The 19,711-nt window shown below is 40.0% G+C and overlaps 1 protein-coding gene across 2 annotated transcripts in view; it reads right to left on the bottom strand.

Moving 5' to 3' along the window:
* Nucleotides 1–878: 878 nt before the first annotated feature.
* ctsf (cathepsin F) overlaps nt 879–19,711 on the bottom strand; it is a 38,907-nt gene continuing 20,074 nt past the window's right edge. For both annotated transcript variants that reach the window (XM_041797170.1, XM_041797171.1), the window contains exons 8-14: nt 13,855–13,951; nt 13,613–13,693; nt 13,354–13,473; nt 2,236–2,300; nt 2,038–2,128; nt 1,810–1,868; nt 879–1,080 (exon numbers count right to left, since the gene is read on the bottom strand). In XM_041797170.1, the coding sequence (XP_041653104.1) occupies nt 1,006–1,080; nt 1,810–1,868; nt 2,038–2,128; nt 2,236–2,300; nt 13,354–13,473; nt 13,613–13,693; nt 13,855–13,951 (588 nt within the window). In that variant the 3' untranslated portion in view covers nt 879–1,005. The remainder of the gene's footprint in view (nt 1,081–1,809; nt 1,869–2,037; nt 2,129–2,235; nt 2,301–13,353; nt 13,474–13,612; nt 13,694–13,854; nt 13,952–19,711) is intronic.

Here is a 19,711-nt window from a genome sequence, read left to right as displayed (position 1 = left end):
CTATTCCTTATCAAGTGTGTGACCGCAGTCTGACAGAGTTTGTCTGTCCATCACCTTTTCCCCTTTCTCATTTCTTGACACAGAGAAGCTAAAATGCTTCCACATGTCAGATGTTTAAAAGTCACTGGAGTCTCCACAATCTCAAGAACTTCAGTTGCTCAGGTGTCCCAATAGACTGATCCTCCCTTGCAGTATTCACCATTTTTGCGCTGTCAGATCAAGCTGAGTGGAGCACAAAAGATGATGGGTACCAAGGGCTGATGGAAACTGTATTTACTAAAAAACTACACTTCTCCCTGAAGACCTACTATTTCAAACTGTAACATGTCCAGGATGACACTGAAGTGCTTCTGTCATCACGATATTGCAAGTGCTTAATGGATGGAGATCACCATTAAACCCACAAGTTGTACTGATGGAGTTCTACTTATTTTATTTATTTTCAAATATTATATATATATATATATATATATATATATGTTTCTGCAATGGTTAAAACACCAATATGTAGAAGCTCTTTAACCGAAATGATATTTTTAATGCTAAAATATAATTATTATTGCTATCCATGAATTTTCAAATTTACTGATTTACAAAAAAAACCCTGAAAAAAAGAGTAAAGCACATTATTATTTCTTGATTAATATGTCAAATTATAGTTATTTACTTGCATTCCTGAAGAGAAAAATTAGTTTTAGTGGTTGAATGTTATGCTTGATTAATTTCTGACTTCTCAGAGAAGCCCAGTGAGCTGGCTCAAATTTGGGTATAAAAAGGTGAATTCAGTTTGAAATCAGTTCCAAATTCCTCAAAATGGTAAAACATGGAGAGATCACTGAAAATGAAGGAGTCTGCATGGAAGCACTTCATGATGCTGTATGGTCTCTGAGACAAAATTACAGGTGGTCTAATAAATTTGTTAAGCACTGTGTGTGTATATATATATATATATGTATATGTATGTGTGTGGGTGTGTGTGTGTGTGTACAAACACACAAACAATGTTTAGTTGACAACAGCTGACGAGCACATTCTGTTAATCCCACAAGCATCAGAACCCCTGTACAGGTAGTAGTAACCCTGTATGAAAGAAAGAGAGAAGGACATGCTTTCACAACTTTATATACAATTCCTATTAAGAGTGTTCACCCCACGGATGTACTACCCTTTAATTAGGGCTCGAGCACCAACCTAGGGACGGCGTGGACCCTACTGTGTCATTTTTCTATCAAAGGAATCACTAATTTGGAGGCTTTAACATGCTTAAAGACTCGCCAAACTTTACAGAAGAATGTCTCCCATTGGAAATTTTTGTAGTTTGGCAAAATCGTGCAAGTCCATCAAGTTGAGGCCCCAAATGTGAGATGTGGGACTGGGTAGGAGCTGCGTGTATGTAAATCAATCATGATAGACCCCAAAAAAGACCTCAAACCAACATTGATTTCTGTTATTTTTTGTGAGTCAAAAAGCCAAATTATTTGATCACGATTGATTTATAAGATCAAAAGGGAAGGCATCCAAGAGGGAGAATACTTTTTATAGGCATGGTTGATTTTTGTTGATCAATATCTTCCTAACACCTTTCATTTCAAGACAGTTTTCAAAAGAATAGATAGCTTTTAGACAACTTTGTATTATTCAAACAAGCAACAGTGTAAAACATTAAACTTCTACCTGGTTAAATTGTGAAACAAAAATGTGGAGTCACTTGTAATAAAAAAAAAAAAAAAAAAAAAAAAACACTCTCCATCCCAAACTAAATACTTATTTCAAATCCACAAAGATTGTTTTTAGATTTGATTATTTTACCTGTTCCCCATAGTCCTCTCCCCAGCTGTTTTTGATGGCCCAGAATGGAATACCTTTACCTAAGAAAACAGAAGCATTCATGAAGCACACTTGACAGCCATGGAGCTTTGTTTACAAAAATAGTTTAACTTTCAAAACAATATGCTTGTTATTCAGGAGTGACTGCTAACAGGACAAACAGAAGTGACACAGGAGTAGGAACTAGGCAAAAAGAATAAATACACTTACGCTCCCCATATCCCACCAATAGTACGGCATGGTCGATCATCCAAGGGTTGCAGAAAATCTTCAAAGGGTGAGACACACCTTTCCTGTAGAACTACAGGAATTTACAGGAGTCTTAAGATGATATATTTCAGTGAATGTTAGTGAATTTTAGTGAATGTGTGATTGTAACATAATTTTAGCAACGGCAAATCTAAATACCTGCATAGCAAAGGCATTCAAAGCAACCGAGATTGGTCCATTCTCTGCAAGCCAGGCTGCAATTTCTGAGGAGAGAAAAAAAATTAAACAGCCTGTGTCTAACTGAGCTTTCCAGTTTCAATAAATTTATCTGCAAAATCAACATCCATAAATCTCTGCAACATGACTGTTCTTTGAACTAGAACATGTTAGATGCCAATACTGGAAAAGAAAATCCCCAAAACTTAGTGATCATGACATTTAAGGTGCTTCCTCGCTAACCCTACACAACTGAGTAAAAATGCTTTGCAACATCCACTTATATCTTGTTTCTTAAAACAAGTCATTTTTAGTAATTTGACATAATTTGCAAAGCTAACACTATCACACATATATATCCCCAGCAAGACCCCATTAATGCATGGCACATTTCATACAAATGTTTACTCAGAGTTGATTAAAGAAAGCAACAAAATGTAAACAATAAAAACAACAAATTGCTTAAAAAGCAAATTCACATAATTAAAGCACATTAATTTAACTTTATACCATCCCATACAACACTACAAACTTACCCACACACACACAAAGGTCTCAATAATCGCATACACACGGGACACAGGTACATGAACACACACAAAGTCTACAAAAGCCAAAAGCATGGGAGAAAGCAGTGTTTTAAAACCACATTTAAAAGAACTTCAAGTTTATGGAATGAATTTTGGGTCAGAAAGACTGTAATAACACTTCTTCGGGATCAAACAAAAAATGTGACTGAAGCAAAAGAAAAAAACCCCACTTGATATCAAAAGTAAAATTCAAAACCTATAGACAAATTTTTTCTGGTCCAGACCAGATGTTTTCTTGTTTTATATACACGTGTGTAGTGTTTGGGGGAGGCACAGTTCTTCTTTTTGTACCATGGAAGAAAGTGGTCAGGTAGAAACTCTATATTCTTTGCCAAGGTCATTTTCACACCTCCAAGTACCCTAAAGGGGCCTACCATTCTCTCCCCATGATTCCGGCCCAAAACATGACTCCTAGCCTTGTTGGGACATGGTGGCCATCAAACAACCATCCACTACTCAATCCATCTGGACCATCCAGGGTTACATGGTACTCATCAGTAAACAAGAGCGTTGGAAAATTTGTCTTTATATATTTCTGTATTTTCTTTGTAATGGCATTTTAGCAGCTGCTTCCTTCATCTGATGAATTTGTCTGGCAGAGAAAGCTTCCTCATTATGCCTTTATCTGCACATACCCATCTGTGCGCTGTCTCATCCAGAAATTTCTTCACAGTACGATGACAGACCTGCCAACCTGTACGCATTTTGTGTACCAGGTACGCAATTTTACATGTATATACACTGGTACGACTTGCCTCTCTAAACTACGCAAAAAGCTGCGGACATGTGAGTTCTGAGGGAAATGTGCACGTGCCGTCTGACAGCACGATGCAGCAGCGTTGTGAAGCAGTTTTGACCAATTATGCAGAGTAGTGGAAGATAACAAGTCTGCAGAACCTATAGCGTTATATCCCCACTCCCCTTCCTTCCTGCCTCCCTCCCCGTGCGATGACAAGGTGAGAGAGATGCGTGCATGCCAGGAGCACAGTTTTACCTGTTGCCACAAAAACTACAGGCTCAGGACATACGTTGTACAGGTGTTCGTCATGTTTAAGAGGAGCACTGCTTTAATCCTATGTTTTTTATTGAGGCAGGTAGGCTGGACAATGTTAAAAAGAGTATCTGCTAGCTTGTTTCTCTGTTCTCCTTGTCCTCTCCAAATACCCTCGGATGGTCAGGGTGTGTTGGCTGTCAGTGAGCAGACAGAGTGCTCAGTCTGCGGTAACTTCTGATTAAATACTCATGTTTAAAACGATGCATTTTCTCTTCACTAATATCGTAGCTGCTGCTGTTTGGTTAACAAGCTAATATGTGTCTGAATTTAGCATACAGGTCTGATATGACACGGACAGACAGACAGCAGTGTATGAAGGAGAGACGAGGGAGAGAGACAGGAGCACGTCGGAGTAGATCTATACAGCCCCATGCTGCATAAACTTGTGTGTATTGTTAGGGTAAAGACGCGATTTGGTGACAGATTTTTTGTTTTATGTACCATTTAACTCTAATAGTACTGATGTTATCATTACACTGTGTTAGAGAGAAAAGAGGGATTTATTCATTTACATTAGCTCTATATTATCTCTATAAACATCAGACCCATAATGCCCATAATTGGCCATAATGTACAAACATTATGAATTTCCCTTTGAGGATGAATGAAGTACGACTTTACTTTACCCCACTGTGATAGTACAATATGGACCAAACTCTAACAGTGTTTAATGAATTTCTAATAATGTTACAAATAGTTTCTTATTACTCAGTAAATACATAAGGGGTGTCCAAACTATGGCCTGTGGGCCAACTGTGGCCATTGGTCTTTTTGAATTGGCCTTCAAGAAATCCATTAAAAAGGCCCACATAAGAACATAAAACTTGTACTTCACTCTATTTCTTAGTTTGACTAGGATTAACAAAATTGAGGTTTATACAATATGGCAATATTTACAAGTTGATTTTAGCCAGTATCAATACCAACATAAAAATGCATAGACCTAACACTTCAGTCCTTGAAACACAGTCTCTAGAACAAATTTGAAAGTTTAAGTGATTAGGATGAATACAGAAAAAGACTTCAGCTGTCTGTTGGTCCTGCCTAAAGTTAAAAAAAAAAGAATGATAAAAGGATTACAGCAGCAAATAACAGCATGAATGGAGCTCATCTGCTCCTCTGTCTGATCTATCTCAAGGTCTTTTTCCAAATCATATTGTTCTAATCGTCTTCAAGCGCCAACACTTCTATGAAGTTAGTCAGTTTCCTGCAGGTTGCATATTTTGAACCACCTCTCTTCTCTGCTGCACCCCACAATTCTTAACAATGATTGGCTGTTTTCTTTGTTAGACTTTAATGTAGGGCATCAATTAAGGCTGTTTTTCCAAGTACTTTCACTTACTGAGCATATATTTTGGTCACATGTTGGTTTTAGAGATGTAAGAAACATTTTACAAATTTTGCTACAGGTTGTAGATTTAAAAGTCTCCCATAGGCAGGTGTTGAAAATTAGCACTTTGCTATAAACACTGACAGCCGTGCATCTGGGACCTGTGTATGATTAAATGTCACAGCATCAATGTTACAGTCTATGTCAAATAAATGTTTACAGACATGTACAGTTGTGCATCGCTGGCAAAAAGTTTTGAACCTGAAAAAATATGATCTAAAAGTGAAAAAAAAATTTGAAACCAAAAAAAGGTTTGAGTGTAAAACAAAAAGTTTTTAATCTGAAACATTAAAGGGGACGTATGCAAAAATCACTTTTTCAGGCTTTTCTAACTCAAATATGTGCCCCTGGCCTGTCCACAATCCCCTCAAGTACCAGAAAAATCCGTTCCCTCTCCCCCTTTCTTTCTCCACCTTTCAGAAAATGTGTGCTGAAACAAGCTGTTCTCCGCCCTCCTCTACTGATCCTCTCAGCTACCAGTTGAGATACTTGATAGCTCAGTGGGTTACCCTGCTGACTACGGTCTTGGAGATTGATGGTTCAAATCCCAGTTAGGTCCTAAACTTTGGATGAAAGTGTCTGTATCATCAGGACTGCTGCATCCATTTCCTGAGAGGGGTGTGGTCAGGGGTGTAATCAGACAGTTAATTACCATTTTAAGCCACGGACACAGAAACGACTTGTTCTGACAAGGGCTGAAACAGAGGGGGGTTTACACGTGCAAAAATCCACTACTGGAGTGTTTTTTCAGCAATAAACTTCACATGCATGTTTTGGGGACCTCTGAAAACAATATAAACTTGTCTTAATAGGGTAAAGTATGTCCTCTTTAAACCTGCAACTGAAAAAATAACACCTCAAATGGGAAGCAGAGTAAAAAATGAAAATAAATAATTTTAATTAAAATAAACACAGAGCTGAATCAAAGCTTTATTTAAATTTAAAAACCTCAGCTTATGCTTATTTTTAGTTTCAGACATGTACAGTTGTGCATCACTGGCATGTGAATGATGGGAGACAGTGGGTTTCTGTATGATGGAACCAATAGGGGCATGTGAAGGGTGGATAAACAACGGGCCGAAAACTGAACTTTGTGGCACACTGCATTCAATACAATTTTTTAAATGAGAAATTACCAAGTGAAATGGAGAATATTCTGTCCTGCAGATATGATTTTAACCAACTGTACTGAAGGCATTAAGGTTCACTGATTATTTCTACAAGGGTAGTATAGGTGCTGTGATAGACTCTGAAACCTGATTGGTACACATCCTACAGATTTATAAGGGTAAGGAAATAGTGCAGCTGTTTGTAGACTATTTTTTCCAGCATTTAACTGATAAAAGGAAGGTTGGAGATGGCCCTGAGGTGGCAAGAAAAAGTATGTTGAACCCTTGGAAATGCTGTATTTTTCTGCATTAATTGGTCATCAAATGTGATCTGATCTGCATCTTAGTCAAAATTATAGACAACACAATGTGTTTAATACCACACAAACACTTGTAATTTATAAAGTCTTTATTGGGCACAGCCAATAAACATTAGCAGAGCTAATAGAAAAGTATGTTAACCCTGGATTTCATAACTGGTTGAACCTCCTTTGGCAGCAATAACTTCAACCAAGTCCTTCTAGTAGCTGCTGATCAAACCTGCACAATGTTCAGGAGGAAGATTTGGACCATTCTTCCTCACAGAACTGCTTCAGCTCACCTGGGCTATTCCTGGGCTGTCTGGTGTGAATGACACTCTTGAGGTTATTTCACAGCATTTCTATTGGATTCAGATTTGGGGTCTGACAAGGCCACTCCAAAAAGAGGATTTTATTTTTCTTAAAGGCATGCTTTAGTGATTTACTTCAATATCTAGGGTCACTGTCCTGCTGCATCACCCAACTTCTTCTGGGCTTCAGCCGGCAGACAACCACCCTGACATTATCCTGTAGGATACCTTCCTTACCCATACTTACCTATACTTGGGAATTCATTTTCCCTTTAATGATGGCAAGCAGCTCAAGCCCTAAGCAGAAAAGCAGCCCCAAATCATGATGCTCCCTCCACTGCACTTTACTATTGGGACTACATTTGCATGTTGGCAAGTGGTACCCTTTTTAAGCCATAAGTAGTGCTGTGTGTTCTTCTCAAACAATTCAACCTTAGCTTCGTCAGTCCACAAAACTTTTCCGCGAGTGTCTAGGTGCTTATTGGCAAACTTCAAGCATGCGGTGACTTTTTGGGGGGAAAGCAACAGCTTCTTCTGTGGTGTCCTGCCATGGATACCATGCCTGTTCAATCTTTTTCTGAATGGTAGACTCATGAACATTGTAGAACATTGACTTGTTCTACAGTAACAGCCTTTAAGCTGTTACTCTAGGGTTCTTCTTTTCCTCTGTGAGCATTCTGCATCGTGCCCTTAAAGTCAACCTGGCTGGGTGCCCACTTCTACGGAGAGTAGCCACAGTACTGTATCGTGTCCATTTCTGGACAATTTGTCTAATGGTGGACTGGTTAATAAATGACGGATATGGATGGATTTTGATTTAATCATCGATGTTGGATATAATGAAGCTAAAACCTGGAGGACTTGCAGACATATTAGCAACATAAACACAAAGCAGCAGCCGTAAGCATAACTTCTGCTTCAGCAGATCCGTTGACTAGAGGACTGAAGTATTAACAGTGGGCGTTTATCTTTCTCTATTTTCCACATAAACCACCATGGTTGGATTTTAAAGTTTTAAGTGACCAGCAGCTGCAGTTGTGTCCGTCAGCTTATGAAGAATAAGACGGCAACATCCCAGGTTTATTGAAATGCTGAGTTTTAATATGGTGTCTGATGAGAACTGACTGCTGGTTAGCTCTTTGTTGTAATAGTTTGTGTTGAAGTGTTAAGCACGGCGTGTATGTTGCAATGGACTGTATGTATGCACTGTGAATGTTTAATGGCTTTGTTTAATGAAGACTTAAAAAATCCAAATTGTTTGTGTGGTATTAGGGTTAAGCACATTGTATTTGTATAAACTTATGACTTAGATGCAGATCAGATCATATTTAATGACCAATTACATGCAGAAAACTAGATTATTTCAAAGGGTTCACATACTTTTTCTTGCCACTGTATAGTTAGTGGTTATCAAAGGATTAAATTGTTATTTTGGAGAGGGGTCTGGCTGCAGACAGCCACTCTCACAGACCGTTCATCTACAGGCACACTCACACTAGGCAATCCATACTGTGCCTAGTCCAGTATACCTAGCCTGTGTGAGTACTCTTCTGGGCTTTTGGCACAGTGTGCTTCCCTGGCCCAGGCATGGCAGGATAAGGTAAGCCAAAGCACGACATGAATGCAAATGAAGGAGCACGAGAGCAGAAATATGATGTAACATGATGTGGACCTGACATGAGAGGTTTTGAGAAAAGAAAGATAATTTTGGAAAAAAATGGTTGGCAGATGGATTCACCCAATTCTGTGTTTCTCACTGGTGAATTCATCTTGCAAAGCTCCCGTCTGAACCATTTGGGCCTGGTTAGAAAAGTGACAGGATCAATCAGTGACGAGGAGCAGTACTTTCGGGCGCAGAATAATGCGAAACATGGCAACTGTAGACATGCAAGTACTCGACTTTTGTCATTTTTGAAAAGAAAACAACTCATTGCTGTTCTTTGTTCTTCTTTTAACAAAGAAATGTTGTCACGTTCTGATAAAACTGGTGCTTTAGCAGCATCCATGCTAATCTCTTCCTCCATAACTGCACCAGCTCTTGCTGTTGCTTGTTTATGTCATGACCAAGCAGCGCCTGAAAGTACTGCACCTTGTCGCTGCTTGGTCCTGTCACTTTCTAACCGAGCCCAATAGATTTAGATGGGAGCTTTGCAAGATGGATTCACCAGTGAAAAACAAGGAAACAGGGGTATCCCATCTGCTTTTCAAGGTCAGCAATAATGAACTGCATTGAGTTGTTTTCTTTTTGAATACGACTAAAGTCGTGTACTGACATGTCTACAGTTGCCATGGTTCACATTATGCAGTTCTATATATATGGAGTTTATTCCTTCGGTAGGGGCGCACTTCGATAGTGATGACGTCACGTGTATTGTTGCTCTGATTGGCCTGTAAAGATGTGACAGACAGAACATTCATCCAATCACCCTCCGAGTTTTCTTTCAAAGGCTCTGCCCTTTCCCAAACACTGTCTATGGGAGGTTTACGAGATGGATGTGTGAAACAAATCCATCTGGCTTGTCAGGTTAGGTTTTCAATATTAACAAATTTTTGCTCATCTTTTATTTACTATTTGCATTAAAAGGAAAGAAAAAGGGTAATAAATGATACAATAAAAGAATTAAATGAGCCACAATGAATGATCTTGATAGCAAAGGGTACCATCACTATGCGTTGCAGAGTGCATAGCACACACCAGGTAGCAGCTGCATGCTCAACATACACACTGTCCCAAAGAAAGAGGCTGGTAGAGATTGCAGGATTTTTCTAGAGATGGTGAGAGAACTATATATTTTTAATTTGATTTTAACAAGTTACAAAGATTTTAGCGCAGCAGAACTTCACCATTTGTGCACAGTTCCACTACGACCGCTTGTCCTAATGTAGCCATATTTCTGACCAGTTTCTGTCATAGTCGGGTCTTAAGTGTGAAAGAGTTTTGCCTCGTAAAACAAAGCTTTTTTACCTAAGTGGGCCACAAACAACAGCTCTCTGGAGAAAAAGAATTCTTGTTCTTCCTGCGTAACAGAAAGTCTGCCAAATACATGGACAAGTGTATGCAGGGTTTGATTTCCTGACTGATTTAACCCCTTATTATCAAATTGTGATGCCAAACTAATATCAGATGACTTTATTTGCGTAAGTTTTATTTTTTTGTCAACAAGAAGGGACACTGTGGCTAGCTTATTTGTTCAATGGACATCATTTATAAATCCTCTGGCTATTTACTTCCAGCTCTCATCAGATGATAAAAATTACTCTCGTCAGGGTAAAAATTTCTTTATAACATAATATTTAATCTAATCCGGACACAGACTGTACTTTTTGCCTTCTGCCTTTTTAGTCAAGGAGCAGTGCTAAACGGCATATGAAATTTATGCAGCAGAAAGACCCAGTTCCCAGTGCGAGCCAGGATGTCAGAGAGATTCCATTTAGTATACGGGCACACAGAAGTACAACTGTAGGATTCATGAGTTCAAAAGTTGGCGTTCCGTTCAGCAGGAGAAGGGCTGGAACCTCTCTCGCTCCATACTGGACCTCTGTATAGCTAATGCACTGATCCAAGGTCGGGTAAAATTACACTGTTCAAAAGTTGGCGTTCCATTCAGCAGGAGAAGGGCTGGAACCTCTCTCGCTCCTTAGCAGGCCAGAATCTGTGCATGCGCGGGCAGGAGTAGATGACAGGTAGAGGGAGTCTTCACCAGTGGACAAAGAGTCATCACGCTGTCACTGTTTGTGCTACAGGTGCTGGATCAACACCACATTGGGCAGAGCCAGGTGACTCTGAGCTCTCTAATTTCAGAGTTTTTCTGGTAGCCACAGCAGAACTTTAGCTATCGATTATGTTTTTATGTGGGGAATCCTTTGCTAGATGTGTGAAGTAAACAGTGAGCGGAGGCGGAAGGATACAAAATGGCAAAAGCTGCATCGTAAGTTAGTGCCTAACAGAGGGGGGTGTTTAGGAGAAATAAAGTGCTGTGTACGTTTCTGACAGCGCACAGGCGAGCCAACATATTTCCTTGGCCCATTTTTTCGTAAAACTCGTTAATTGCTGCTGTGACTTAGAGCTAATTGCTACACGAGCAGCCATTGTACACAAGCATTGACACAAGAAGTTACACCCCCCCCCCCCGTCCCCAACTATCACATAATCATGCCAAAGCAGGTCAGCAGAGTAGTGAAAACATCTTTCCCAACATGAAAGGCTTATAGGGTTGTTTTTCTTCTTTGTCATACATAAATGTGGCCCAGTTCTGGTGAAACAGAGGCTAAAGCTATATCTGAGTATTTAGAGCAGTAGAGGCAGACATTAGAGAGCTTTCAGCACAAGTAAACCCCACCAATAGAGCAACTCTGTATGTATGGCTCTAGTGGAGGCAGCCATTAGTGACAGCATTCAGTCCAAGCAAATGCAACTCTGTCATATTAGGCCCTTGGAAGTAGGCTCACTCACTCAGTCACTGAGTTACCCAGCCAGTCAGTCTTTATATGAACAGTGCCATAGGGTTGACCTCAGCGGTCAACTCGGAGGGTGATTAGACGAACGTTCTGTCTGTCACATCTTTACGGGTCAATGAGAGCAACAAAACATGTCACGTCGTCGCTGCTACCAAGGTGGGCGTGTGCAGGAAGGAATAAACTCCATATAGAACTGCATAATGTGAACCATGATGACAATAGACATGTCAGTACACGACTTAAGAAAACAACTCAATCCTGTTCTTTGTTCTTTTTCTAACAAAGTAATGTCGTCTAGTTCTGAAAAACTGGTGCTTTAGCAGCATCCATGTTAAGGTTTTCTGCCATAATGGCACTGGCCTCTTGTTGCTGCTTGCTTACATCATGACTCCGCTGCACCCGAAAGTACTGCCCTTCATCGCTGATTGGTCCTGTCACTTTCTAACCGGGCCCAAATGGTTCAGGTGGGAGCTTTGCAAGATGGATTCACCAGTGAGAAACACAGAAACGGGCGTAACCATCTGCTTTGCAAAATTAACAACCCTCTGATTGTGAGACAACTAACTCTATTTACAGCCACCCAGGAGGATCAGCCTGGCCATATGAATGTGACTAACGTATGTTTTTAGTGTTTTAAACCAGTGGAGAAAGTCTGTTTTCAGGAGTTCAGACTGCTGCTTGTGGATGACTTGTATCTACATTGATTATGATTTAGGTGATTTAAGATTTATTAGGAGGTACCTCAATCGTTTTATCAGTTATATCACAGATACACTTTATTGCCAAAAGTATTCACTCACCTGCTTGACTTGCATATAAACTTCAGTAACATCCCATTCTTAATCCACAGGGTTTAATCTGACGTCCGTCCACCCTTTGCAGCTATAACAGCTTCAGCTCTTCTGGGAAAGCTTTCTACATGGTTTAGGAGTGTGTTTATGGAACAATGGGGACAAGCCTAGCTCTTGAAAAACAACCCCACATCATAATCCCCCCTCCACCAAACTCTACACTTGGCAAAATGCAGTCAGACAAGTACCGTTCACCTGGCAACCGCCAAATCCAGATTTGTCCATCAGATTGCCAGATGGAGAAGTGCAATTCGTCAATCCAGAGAATGCGTCTCCGCTGCTCTATAGTCCAGTGGCAGCTTGCTTTACACCACTGCATCCAACGCTTTAATTGCACTTGGTAATGCAGGGCTTGGATGCAGCTGCTCGACCATGGAAACCCATTCCATGAAGCTCTCTACACACTGTTCTTAAGCTAATCTGAAGGCCACATGAAGTTTGGAGGTCTGTAGCGATTGACTCTTCAGAAAGTTGGTGACCTCTGCGCACTATGCGCCTCAGCATCTGCTGACCCCGCTCCGTCATATTACGTGGCCTACACTTCATGGCTGAGTTGCTCCCGTTCCCAATCGCTTCCACTTTGTTATAATACCACTGACAGTTGACTGTGGAATATTTAGGAGCAAGGAAATTTCATGACTGTACTTGTTGCACATGTGGCATCCTATCACAGTACCACGCTGGAATTCACTGAACTCCTGAGAGCAACCCATTCTTTCACAAATGTTTGTAGAAACAGTTTGCATGCCTAGGTGCTTGATTTTATACATCTGTGGCCATGGAAGTGATTGGAACACCCGATTTCAATAATTTGGATGGGTGAGTGAATACTTTTGGCAATATAGTGTATATAGCTGAGTCTTCTCAGCAAGATCTAAAATTCCTGATGATGGAGTCCCCTATAACTGGGGTTGTGGGTTGATATTGGGGCTCACCTGAGGGCACAGAGGTGGCTACTGAGCGCGAACACAATAACCTTAAGAGATATTTAATATATATCTAAAAATAACTGTTGACATACTATATGAAATCAATTACCTCCCTCATCTTTGGACAGCTCCACAGAGCTGTTGATGTAGGCTGCCACCTTTCTGTTGGAGAAGTCACATTTTTGTTTGTGCCCAGTGTAGGAGTAGTCCGACTCAGTCTCCAGACCACCTTAACATGTAAAAGTGAAGAAAGAGCCGTTGGTGCATGTATTCTTTCTTAATTCATATGAAATGTATGCAAGATTGCTTTTGAAAACAAACTGTCTCAAAATGTTTACCCCTATCAGTTTCAGCCATGTCTTTCTTACCCAGCTCCTTAATTGCTTCATAAGCATTTGACGGCAGGCCCCCTTTGCATGCTTGGTCCAGCCCATCACAGTCAACCAGCTCTGAGAGGGACAAATCAAATGACCAATCAAACCATAGCCTTAATCTGCAAATGTAAACTGATTTTTTATTTCTGCAGGAGAACAATATGCATCAAATGTAGGGGTGGGTGTGCTGGACTATACATGGACACATGTACTGTATTTAAATGTAAATGTTTTACCTTGTTCGGAGAGAGACAGTAAGGTGCCATTTCTTAGGTACCACTGGCCTTCAATATTACCTGTAACAGAAAAAGCCCAACAGGATCCACACATACCCTTAAAGAGAAATGCAAGCACACACAGACACAAAAACACACTATTATTAGCATTCATTATCTAGATACATTACATTTATGCATTAGTTACAAAACCAAATTCCAAAGTTGGACCATTGTGTAAAATGTGTGGGAAAAATCAGAAAACAGTGATTTGAACAAAATCCAAAAATGTTGTGATAGGAGCATGTTTACCACTGTTATGCTGCCTTTTTTTTTCTGACAACACTCTGCAAGTGCATGGGGACTGAAGATACTAACTGTTCAATTTTTGAAAGTAGAATTTTTATCATACTGGGCCTGGGACAGGTCTGGGCTTTATGCAGACCAATATAGTACTCATACATTTCTACTACGATGCTCTGCTGTTTTAACTCGTGGAATATGGTTTGGCATTGTCAGGGACTTTCCTGAAAAAGATGTGGATGGAAGCAAATGCTGCTCCAAAACCTGTATGTACCTCTCAGTATCAATGGTACCTTCCCATATGTTCAAGTTGCCCATGCCATGGGCAACAATACACCACAATATCATCATCACAGATGCTGGTTTTCGAACTTTGGACTGATAACAATCTGGACCTTTTCACCTTACCCCAAGGACTCAACAACCAGTATTTCCAAAACAATTTGTAATACGTACTCATCAGACTAGAGTAGGATTGGGTGGTATTCATTTTTTAATACTGTTAAACCCCCCAAGAGATTATCACGGTAAAAAGTATTATCTGTCAATGCAAGCACAGCAAGCGGAACATGTGCCTCTAAGGGCAATTGAATTCTTTTACACAATGCTTCCAGTCTTTGAGAGTATTCACATTTTACAGAGAAGCTGATCTACATCAGGAGAGAGAACAATGAATTTTTAAATGACTTTGCTGCACTCCTCACCCATCTATCCACCCTATCACGAAATGTAATACTGTTAGGAGACTTCAACATACATATGGACAATAAGAATTTTCCCCTCACCAGCCACTTCTCATCATGCCTCGAGAGTTTTGGATTCAGTCAATTCTCAGATTTTCTCACACATGTTAAAGGACACGCCCTGGCTTTAATCTGTTGTTCTGGTCTCATCCCCTCCAACTGCACAGCTGATGAACTGCACATAACTAACCACTTTCTCCTCTCATTCAGAGTCACACTCTTGTCTCTCCATAACCAAGCCTCCACGCCCCATCTCATTTCAGAATATAAAGGACATTAACATGGATACCCTCTCCTCCTGTATTGACAATACCCTCACTCCAGACTATCCATCCACCCCTGATGATCTGGCTGCATTTTACAACAATGGCTTAAACAACATCCTCAACTCTCTTGTTCCAGTGACAACTCGGTCCGTTTCCTTCACCCACTCTGGCCCCTGGTTTACCCCTGAACTCCGGTCCATGAAAGCTAAAGGTCGCCAACTTGAGTGTCTCCATAGAAAATCTGGTCTCACTATCCACAAAGAAATGCACAAATCCCACATATTACAGTACAAGGACGCCATAACTCAAGCAAAATCAAACTACTATTCCGACCTAATCAGTTCAAATGAAGGAAACACCAGGACTCTGTTCTCACTACTTAACAAACTTCTCCAACCCCTGGACTCCCTACCTGCTCACCTCTACTCCACCGACACCTGTAACTCCCCACTACTCTTTTTTCATGAAAAAATTAATGCAATCCACTAGCACTTAGACTCTAATTCATCACCTCTCTCCTCCTCTGAACTTACCCCGCACTCTCGGCCATTCTCTTCTTTCCAATTTCAGATATCTCAGCCCCCATCCAAAAATCCAAGCCCTCCACTTGTCAGCTTGATCCCCTCCCCACAGCTCTGGTCAAATCCTGCCTCCCCTCTCTGCTCCCCCTCATATCTGCCATCATCCACTCCTCACTCACTGCTGGAATTGTTCCCTCACTCTTCAAAACTGCAGCTGTCACCCCTATACTGAAAAAAACCTGGCTCAGATCCCAACAATTTCAATAACCCCTGCCCCATCTCTAATCTACCCTTCATCTCCAAAATCCTTGAAAAAAAATAAAATAAAAATAAAAATAAATAAAAATAGTCACCACTCAACTCCACTTAAGTCACAACTCCCTCTATGAACAATTCCAGTCCGGTTTCTGTCCCAGCCATAGTACAGAAATGGCCCTCATAAAAATCACCACCGACCTCCTCATAGCAGCGGTTTACTCTCCATCCTCATCCTTCTTGATCTGAGTGCAGCCTTTGAAACAATTTCTCACACCATCCTCCTCAATAGATTATCTTCTATTGGCATCACTTCCACTCCCCTATACTGGTTTCACTCCTACCTCTCAGGCCGCACTCAGTTCATCTGTCTCAAATCATTCACATCCCAGCTCTCTCCCATCACCTCAGGTGTGCCCCAGGACAGAGCCCTGGGGCCCCTTCTTTTCATCATCTACCTCCTTCCCCTTGGCAATATTTTCCATAAATTCCACATCCACTTTGACTGCTTCGCAGATGACACCCAGCTCTATCTCTCCAGCAAATCCAACCACCACCACCAACTGCCGATCTAAATAAAATCCTGGTTCACCTCAAACTTCCTCAAATTAAACAGTGATAAAACCGAGACCCTCATTGGCACCAAATCCACTTTATCCTAAGCTGACAGTCTCTCCCTCTCAATTGACAGCTCCTCAGTCTCTCCTTCCCCACAGCTTAAGAGTCTGGGTGTCATCCTCGACAGCTCTCTATCATATCAAGCCAACATAAACAATATTACCCGGTCTGCATATTTCCATCTACACAACATCAATCGCCTCTGCCCCTCCCTCCCCCCCCATACCACTTCTATTCTTGTATGCATTCAAGGCCATCCCCAATCTCTCTGATTTCCTCCACATAGCCACCTCCTCCCGCTCCCTCAGATCCTCCTCCTCCACCCACCTCACCTCTGCCCGCCTCAGCACCATGGGGAGCAGAACTTTCAGCCGTTCTGCTCCCCAACGCTGGAACTCACTCCCACCAGACATCCGGAACATAGACTCTCTCCTTCTTTTCAAATCCAGACACAAAACTCACCTGTTCAGGATAGCCTATATTCTGTAATTACTTTGTCCCATTTTATACTGCGTTTTCTTTTATCTACTGTTTTTATTGTATTCGTTTATATATGTAAAGTGACCTTGAGTTTTCAGAAAGGCCCTTATAAAAAAAATGTATTATTAATATTATTTAACAAATGATCCTCTCTCCTTTTTTCCGGTCTCTCCCTCTCTGTGTAATAGCTTATATGCACTCTCTTTCCTCCCTCATTAAAAGGAAATGTGAAATTAATCCTCAACTATTATCCGACAGGTTCTATACATGAGAAGTAATATTTCCTTTTTAAACAGATAAATATATGCAATAATTATTATTTTTGTGTTACCCATCATTTGCAAGCTTCATTCAGCAGTAACAGAAGCTTATAAAAAGTTGAACTACTTTGGCCCCCAAACAAACTACCAATAAACTTTTTATATGCTTCACATAAAAAGGGTCAACATCAACTTACATGTTTTTAAAAATGTTTGATGGTCCTTATTGTGCCATATGTTGCTGCTGCAGTATGCAGCAAATATTATTAACAATAAACTTCAGATCATTTCTCATCACAGATACACCAAAAAGAAAAATTAAGTGTTTTCTAACTCACATTGACATGAATAATACTACAACCAGCACTGCACTGTTTACAGTGTGACTTTAGCGAGAACCATAGCCTTGCACGTGCTGTGCCATGCAGTGATGTGTGAGAATATACAGGTACATCTCAGAAAATTAGAACATCATGAAAAATTCAATATTTTTTTTCACTCATTTCTGAAAGTGAAACACATATAGTATATAGACTCATTACACATAGAGTGAAATATTTCAAGCCTTTATTTCTTAAAATGTTAATGATTATGGCTTACAAAAAAATAAAAATAAAAATACTTTATCATGATATTCTAATTTTTTTGAGATTTACCTGTATGTGGGATTTCTCTTATTCCTGGATTGTTTTTTGACAAATTAGCCTGACATCATTAACAGCTGTGTTACATATAACATATAAACACTTATAATATTAGTTATTAACACATGCTCTTCATGAAGGTAATTTAACAGTAAATGATGAATGTACTTTAGCTTGTATAGCGCTTTTCTTGCCATCTGTCTACCTTAAAGCACTTTTATAATGCAGGTCACGCTTACCCATTCACACCCTGTCACTTCTTTCACTCCACTTTCACACACTGATGGCAGAGTTTGCTTTGGAGAATTGGCCATCAGTATTTGCTAATCCCATTTATACTCATCCATACCCATTTACCTGACACCGGGAAAGCCGTGGGAGCAAGTGTCTTGACTGAGGACACATCAAAATGTGATTGCAGAAGCTAGGGATCAAAACTTCAACCTTTTGAATGCAAGGTGACTGACCACCTATTGACCCACACTAAAACGATGGATGTGATTTTATAAATACCTCAGGTTACTGTATTACCACCTAGTCCTAAACCACAGCACAATTTTCCCCTTTAGGACAGTCCATCTCAAATGAGCTCAGGACCTAAGAAGTTAGTGATACTTCTGGATGTTGCTGACTAGTGGTTTTCACTAGTGCTGAACGATTTGGGAAAATAATCTAATTGCAATTCTTTTTTTACCCAATATTTCGATTGCAATTTAATATGCAAATATTTCTTAAAATCCTCATTTCATGTATTTTCTAACAAAAATAATCAATAATTCATTCTATACTAAAGCTAACACAATATTAGATAAAACTAGGGCTGAACAATTTTGAAAAAATATATAATTGTGATGATTTTGACTCATTTTGCAAACTGGATATGAACTGTTGTATTAAAGGGAATGAAAATATATATATATAATTCTAATATTTAACAAGAAAAACATACAGAAATGATATGATATTTTTGTACAATATTCTCAAAATATGCCACTAGAATGATTGCATGATATGTAATGCATAACGTCTCTGCTGCTGCTGCTGCAAAAGGTTTTAAACAGGTGTTTTGACACAAATTTTAGGTCAAAGAAATACTGCACCTTCTGCAATTTTAAAATTGCGGCAGGCCATATTATGATTTAATCTAATTTGTAATTTATTTCCCAGCCCTAGTTTTCAACCAAGCATGGTAGAGTCTTACCTTGAATCTGTGGATGGTGTGACGTACTGTGTTTACTGACAATGGTTTTCAGAAGTGTCTCAGGACCCATGTAGTAATATCCATCACAGAATTATGCTGTTTTTTAATGTTGTGCTGCCTAAGGGGTCTAATGTCATGGGGATTCAATGTTGGTTTCGGTCTTGCCCCTTCTGAGCAGAGTTTTTACGACATCCTCTGAATCTCATGAAGACATTACGGACAGCAGATGATGAATCTCTAAATTCCTTGCAGTTGCATGTTGTAATGTTGTCCATGATCTGTTTGACTATTTGCCCCTTTTAAGTCTAGCACAAAGCGGAGAACCTTGTGCAATTGTTGATTGTGTCCAAGCCTTTCAGGAGTGCTCATTTCATACCCAACTAAAAAGCACTCAGAGAGCGCAGACCTCCACCATTAGCCCTATCTCCCAATAGTACAGAATCCTTTAAAAAATTCCTGGATCCAGATGGTGATCCGGATCAGTCCCAAAATCTAATCAGTTCTTCCTTATGCCATTTCTGACATTTCCTGAAAATTCGTCCACAACTTTTAGAGTTATGTTGCTAACAAACAAACTAACTAACAAA

Source organism: Cheilinus undulatus, linkage group 10 (assembly GCF_018320785.1).
Source record: "Cheilinus undulatus linkage group 10, ASM1832078v1, whole genome shotgun sequence".
In the NCBI taxonomy this organism is placed as follows: domain Eukaryota; kingdom Metazoa; phylum Chordata; class Actinopteri; order Labriformes; family Labridae; genus Cheilinus; species Cheilinus undulatus.
Note: the sequence above shows the minus strand (reverse complement) of the source record. Positions and strands in the feature narration are given on the sequence as shown.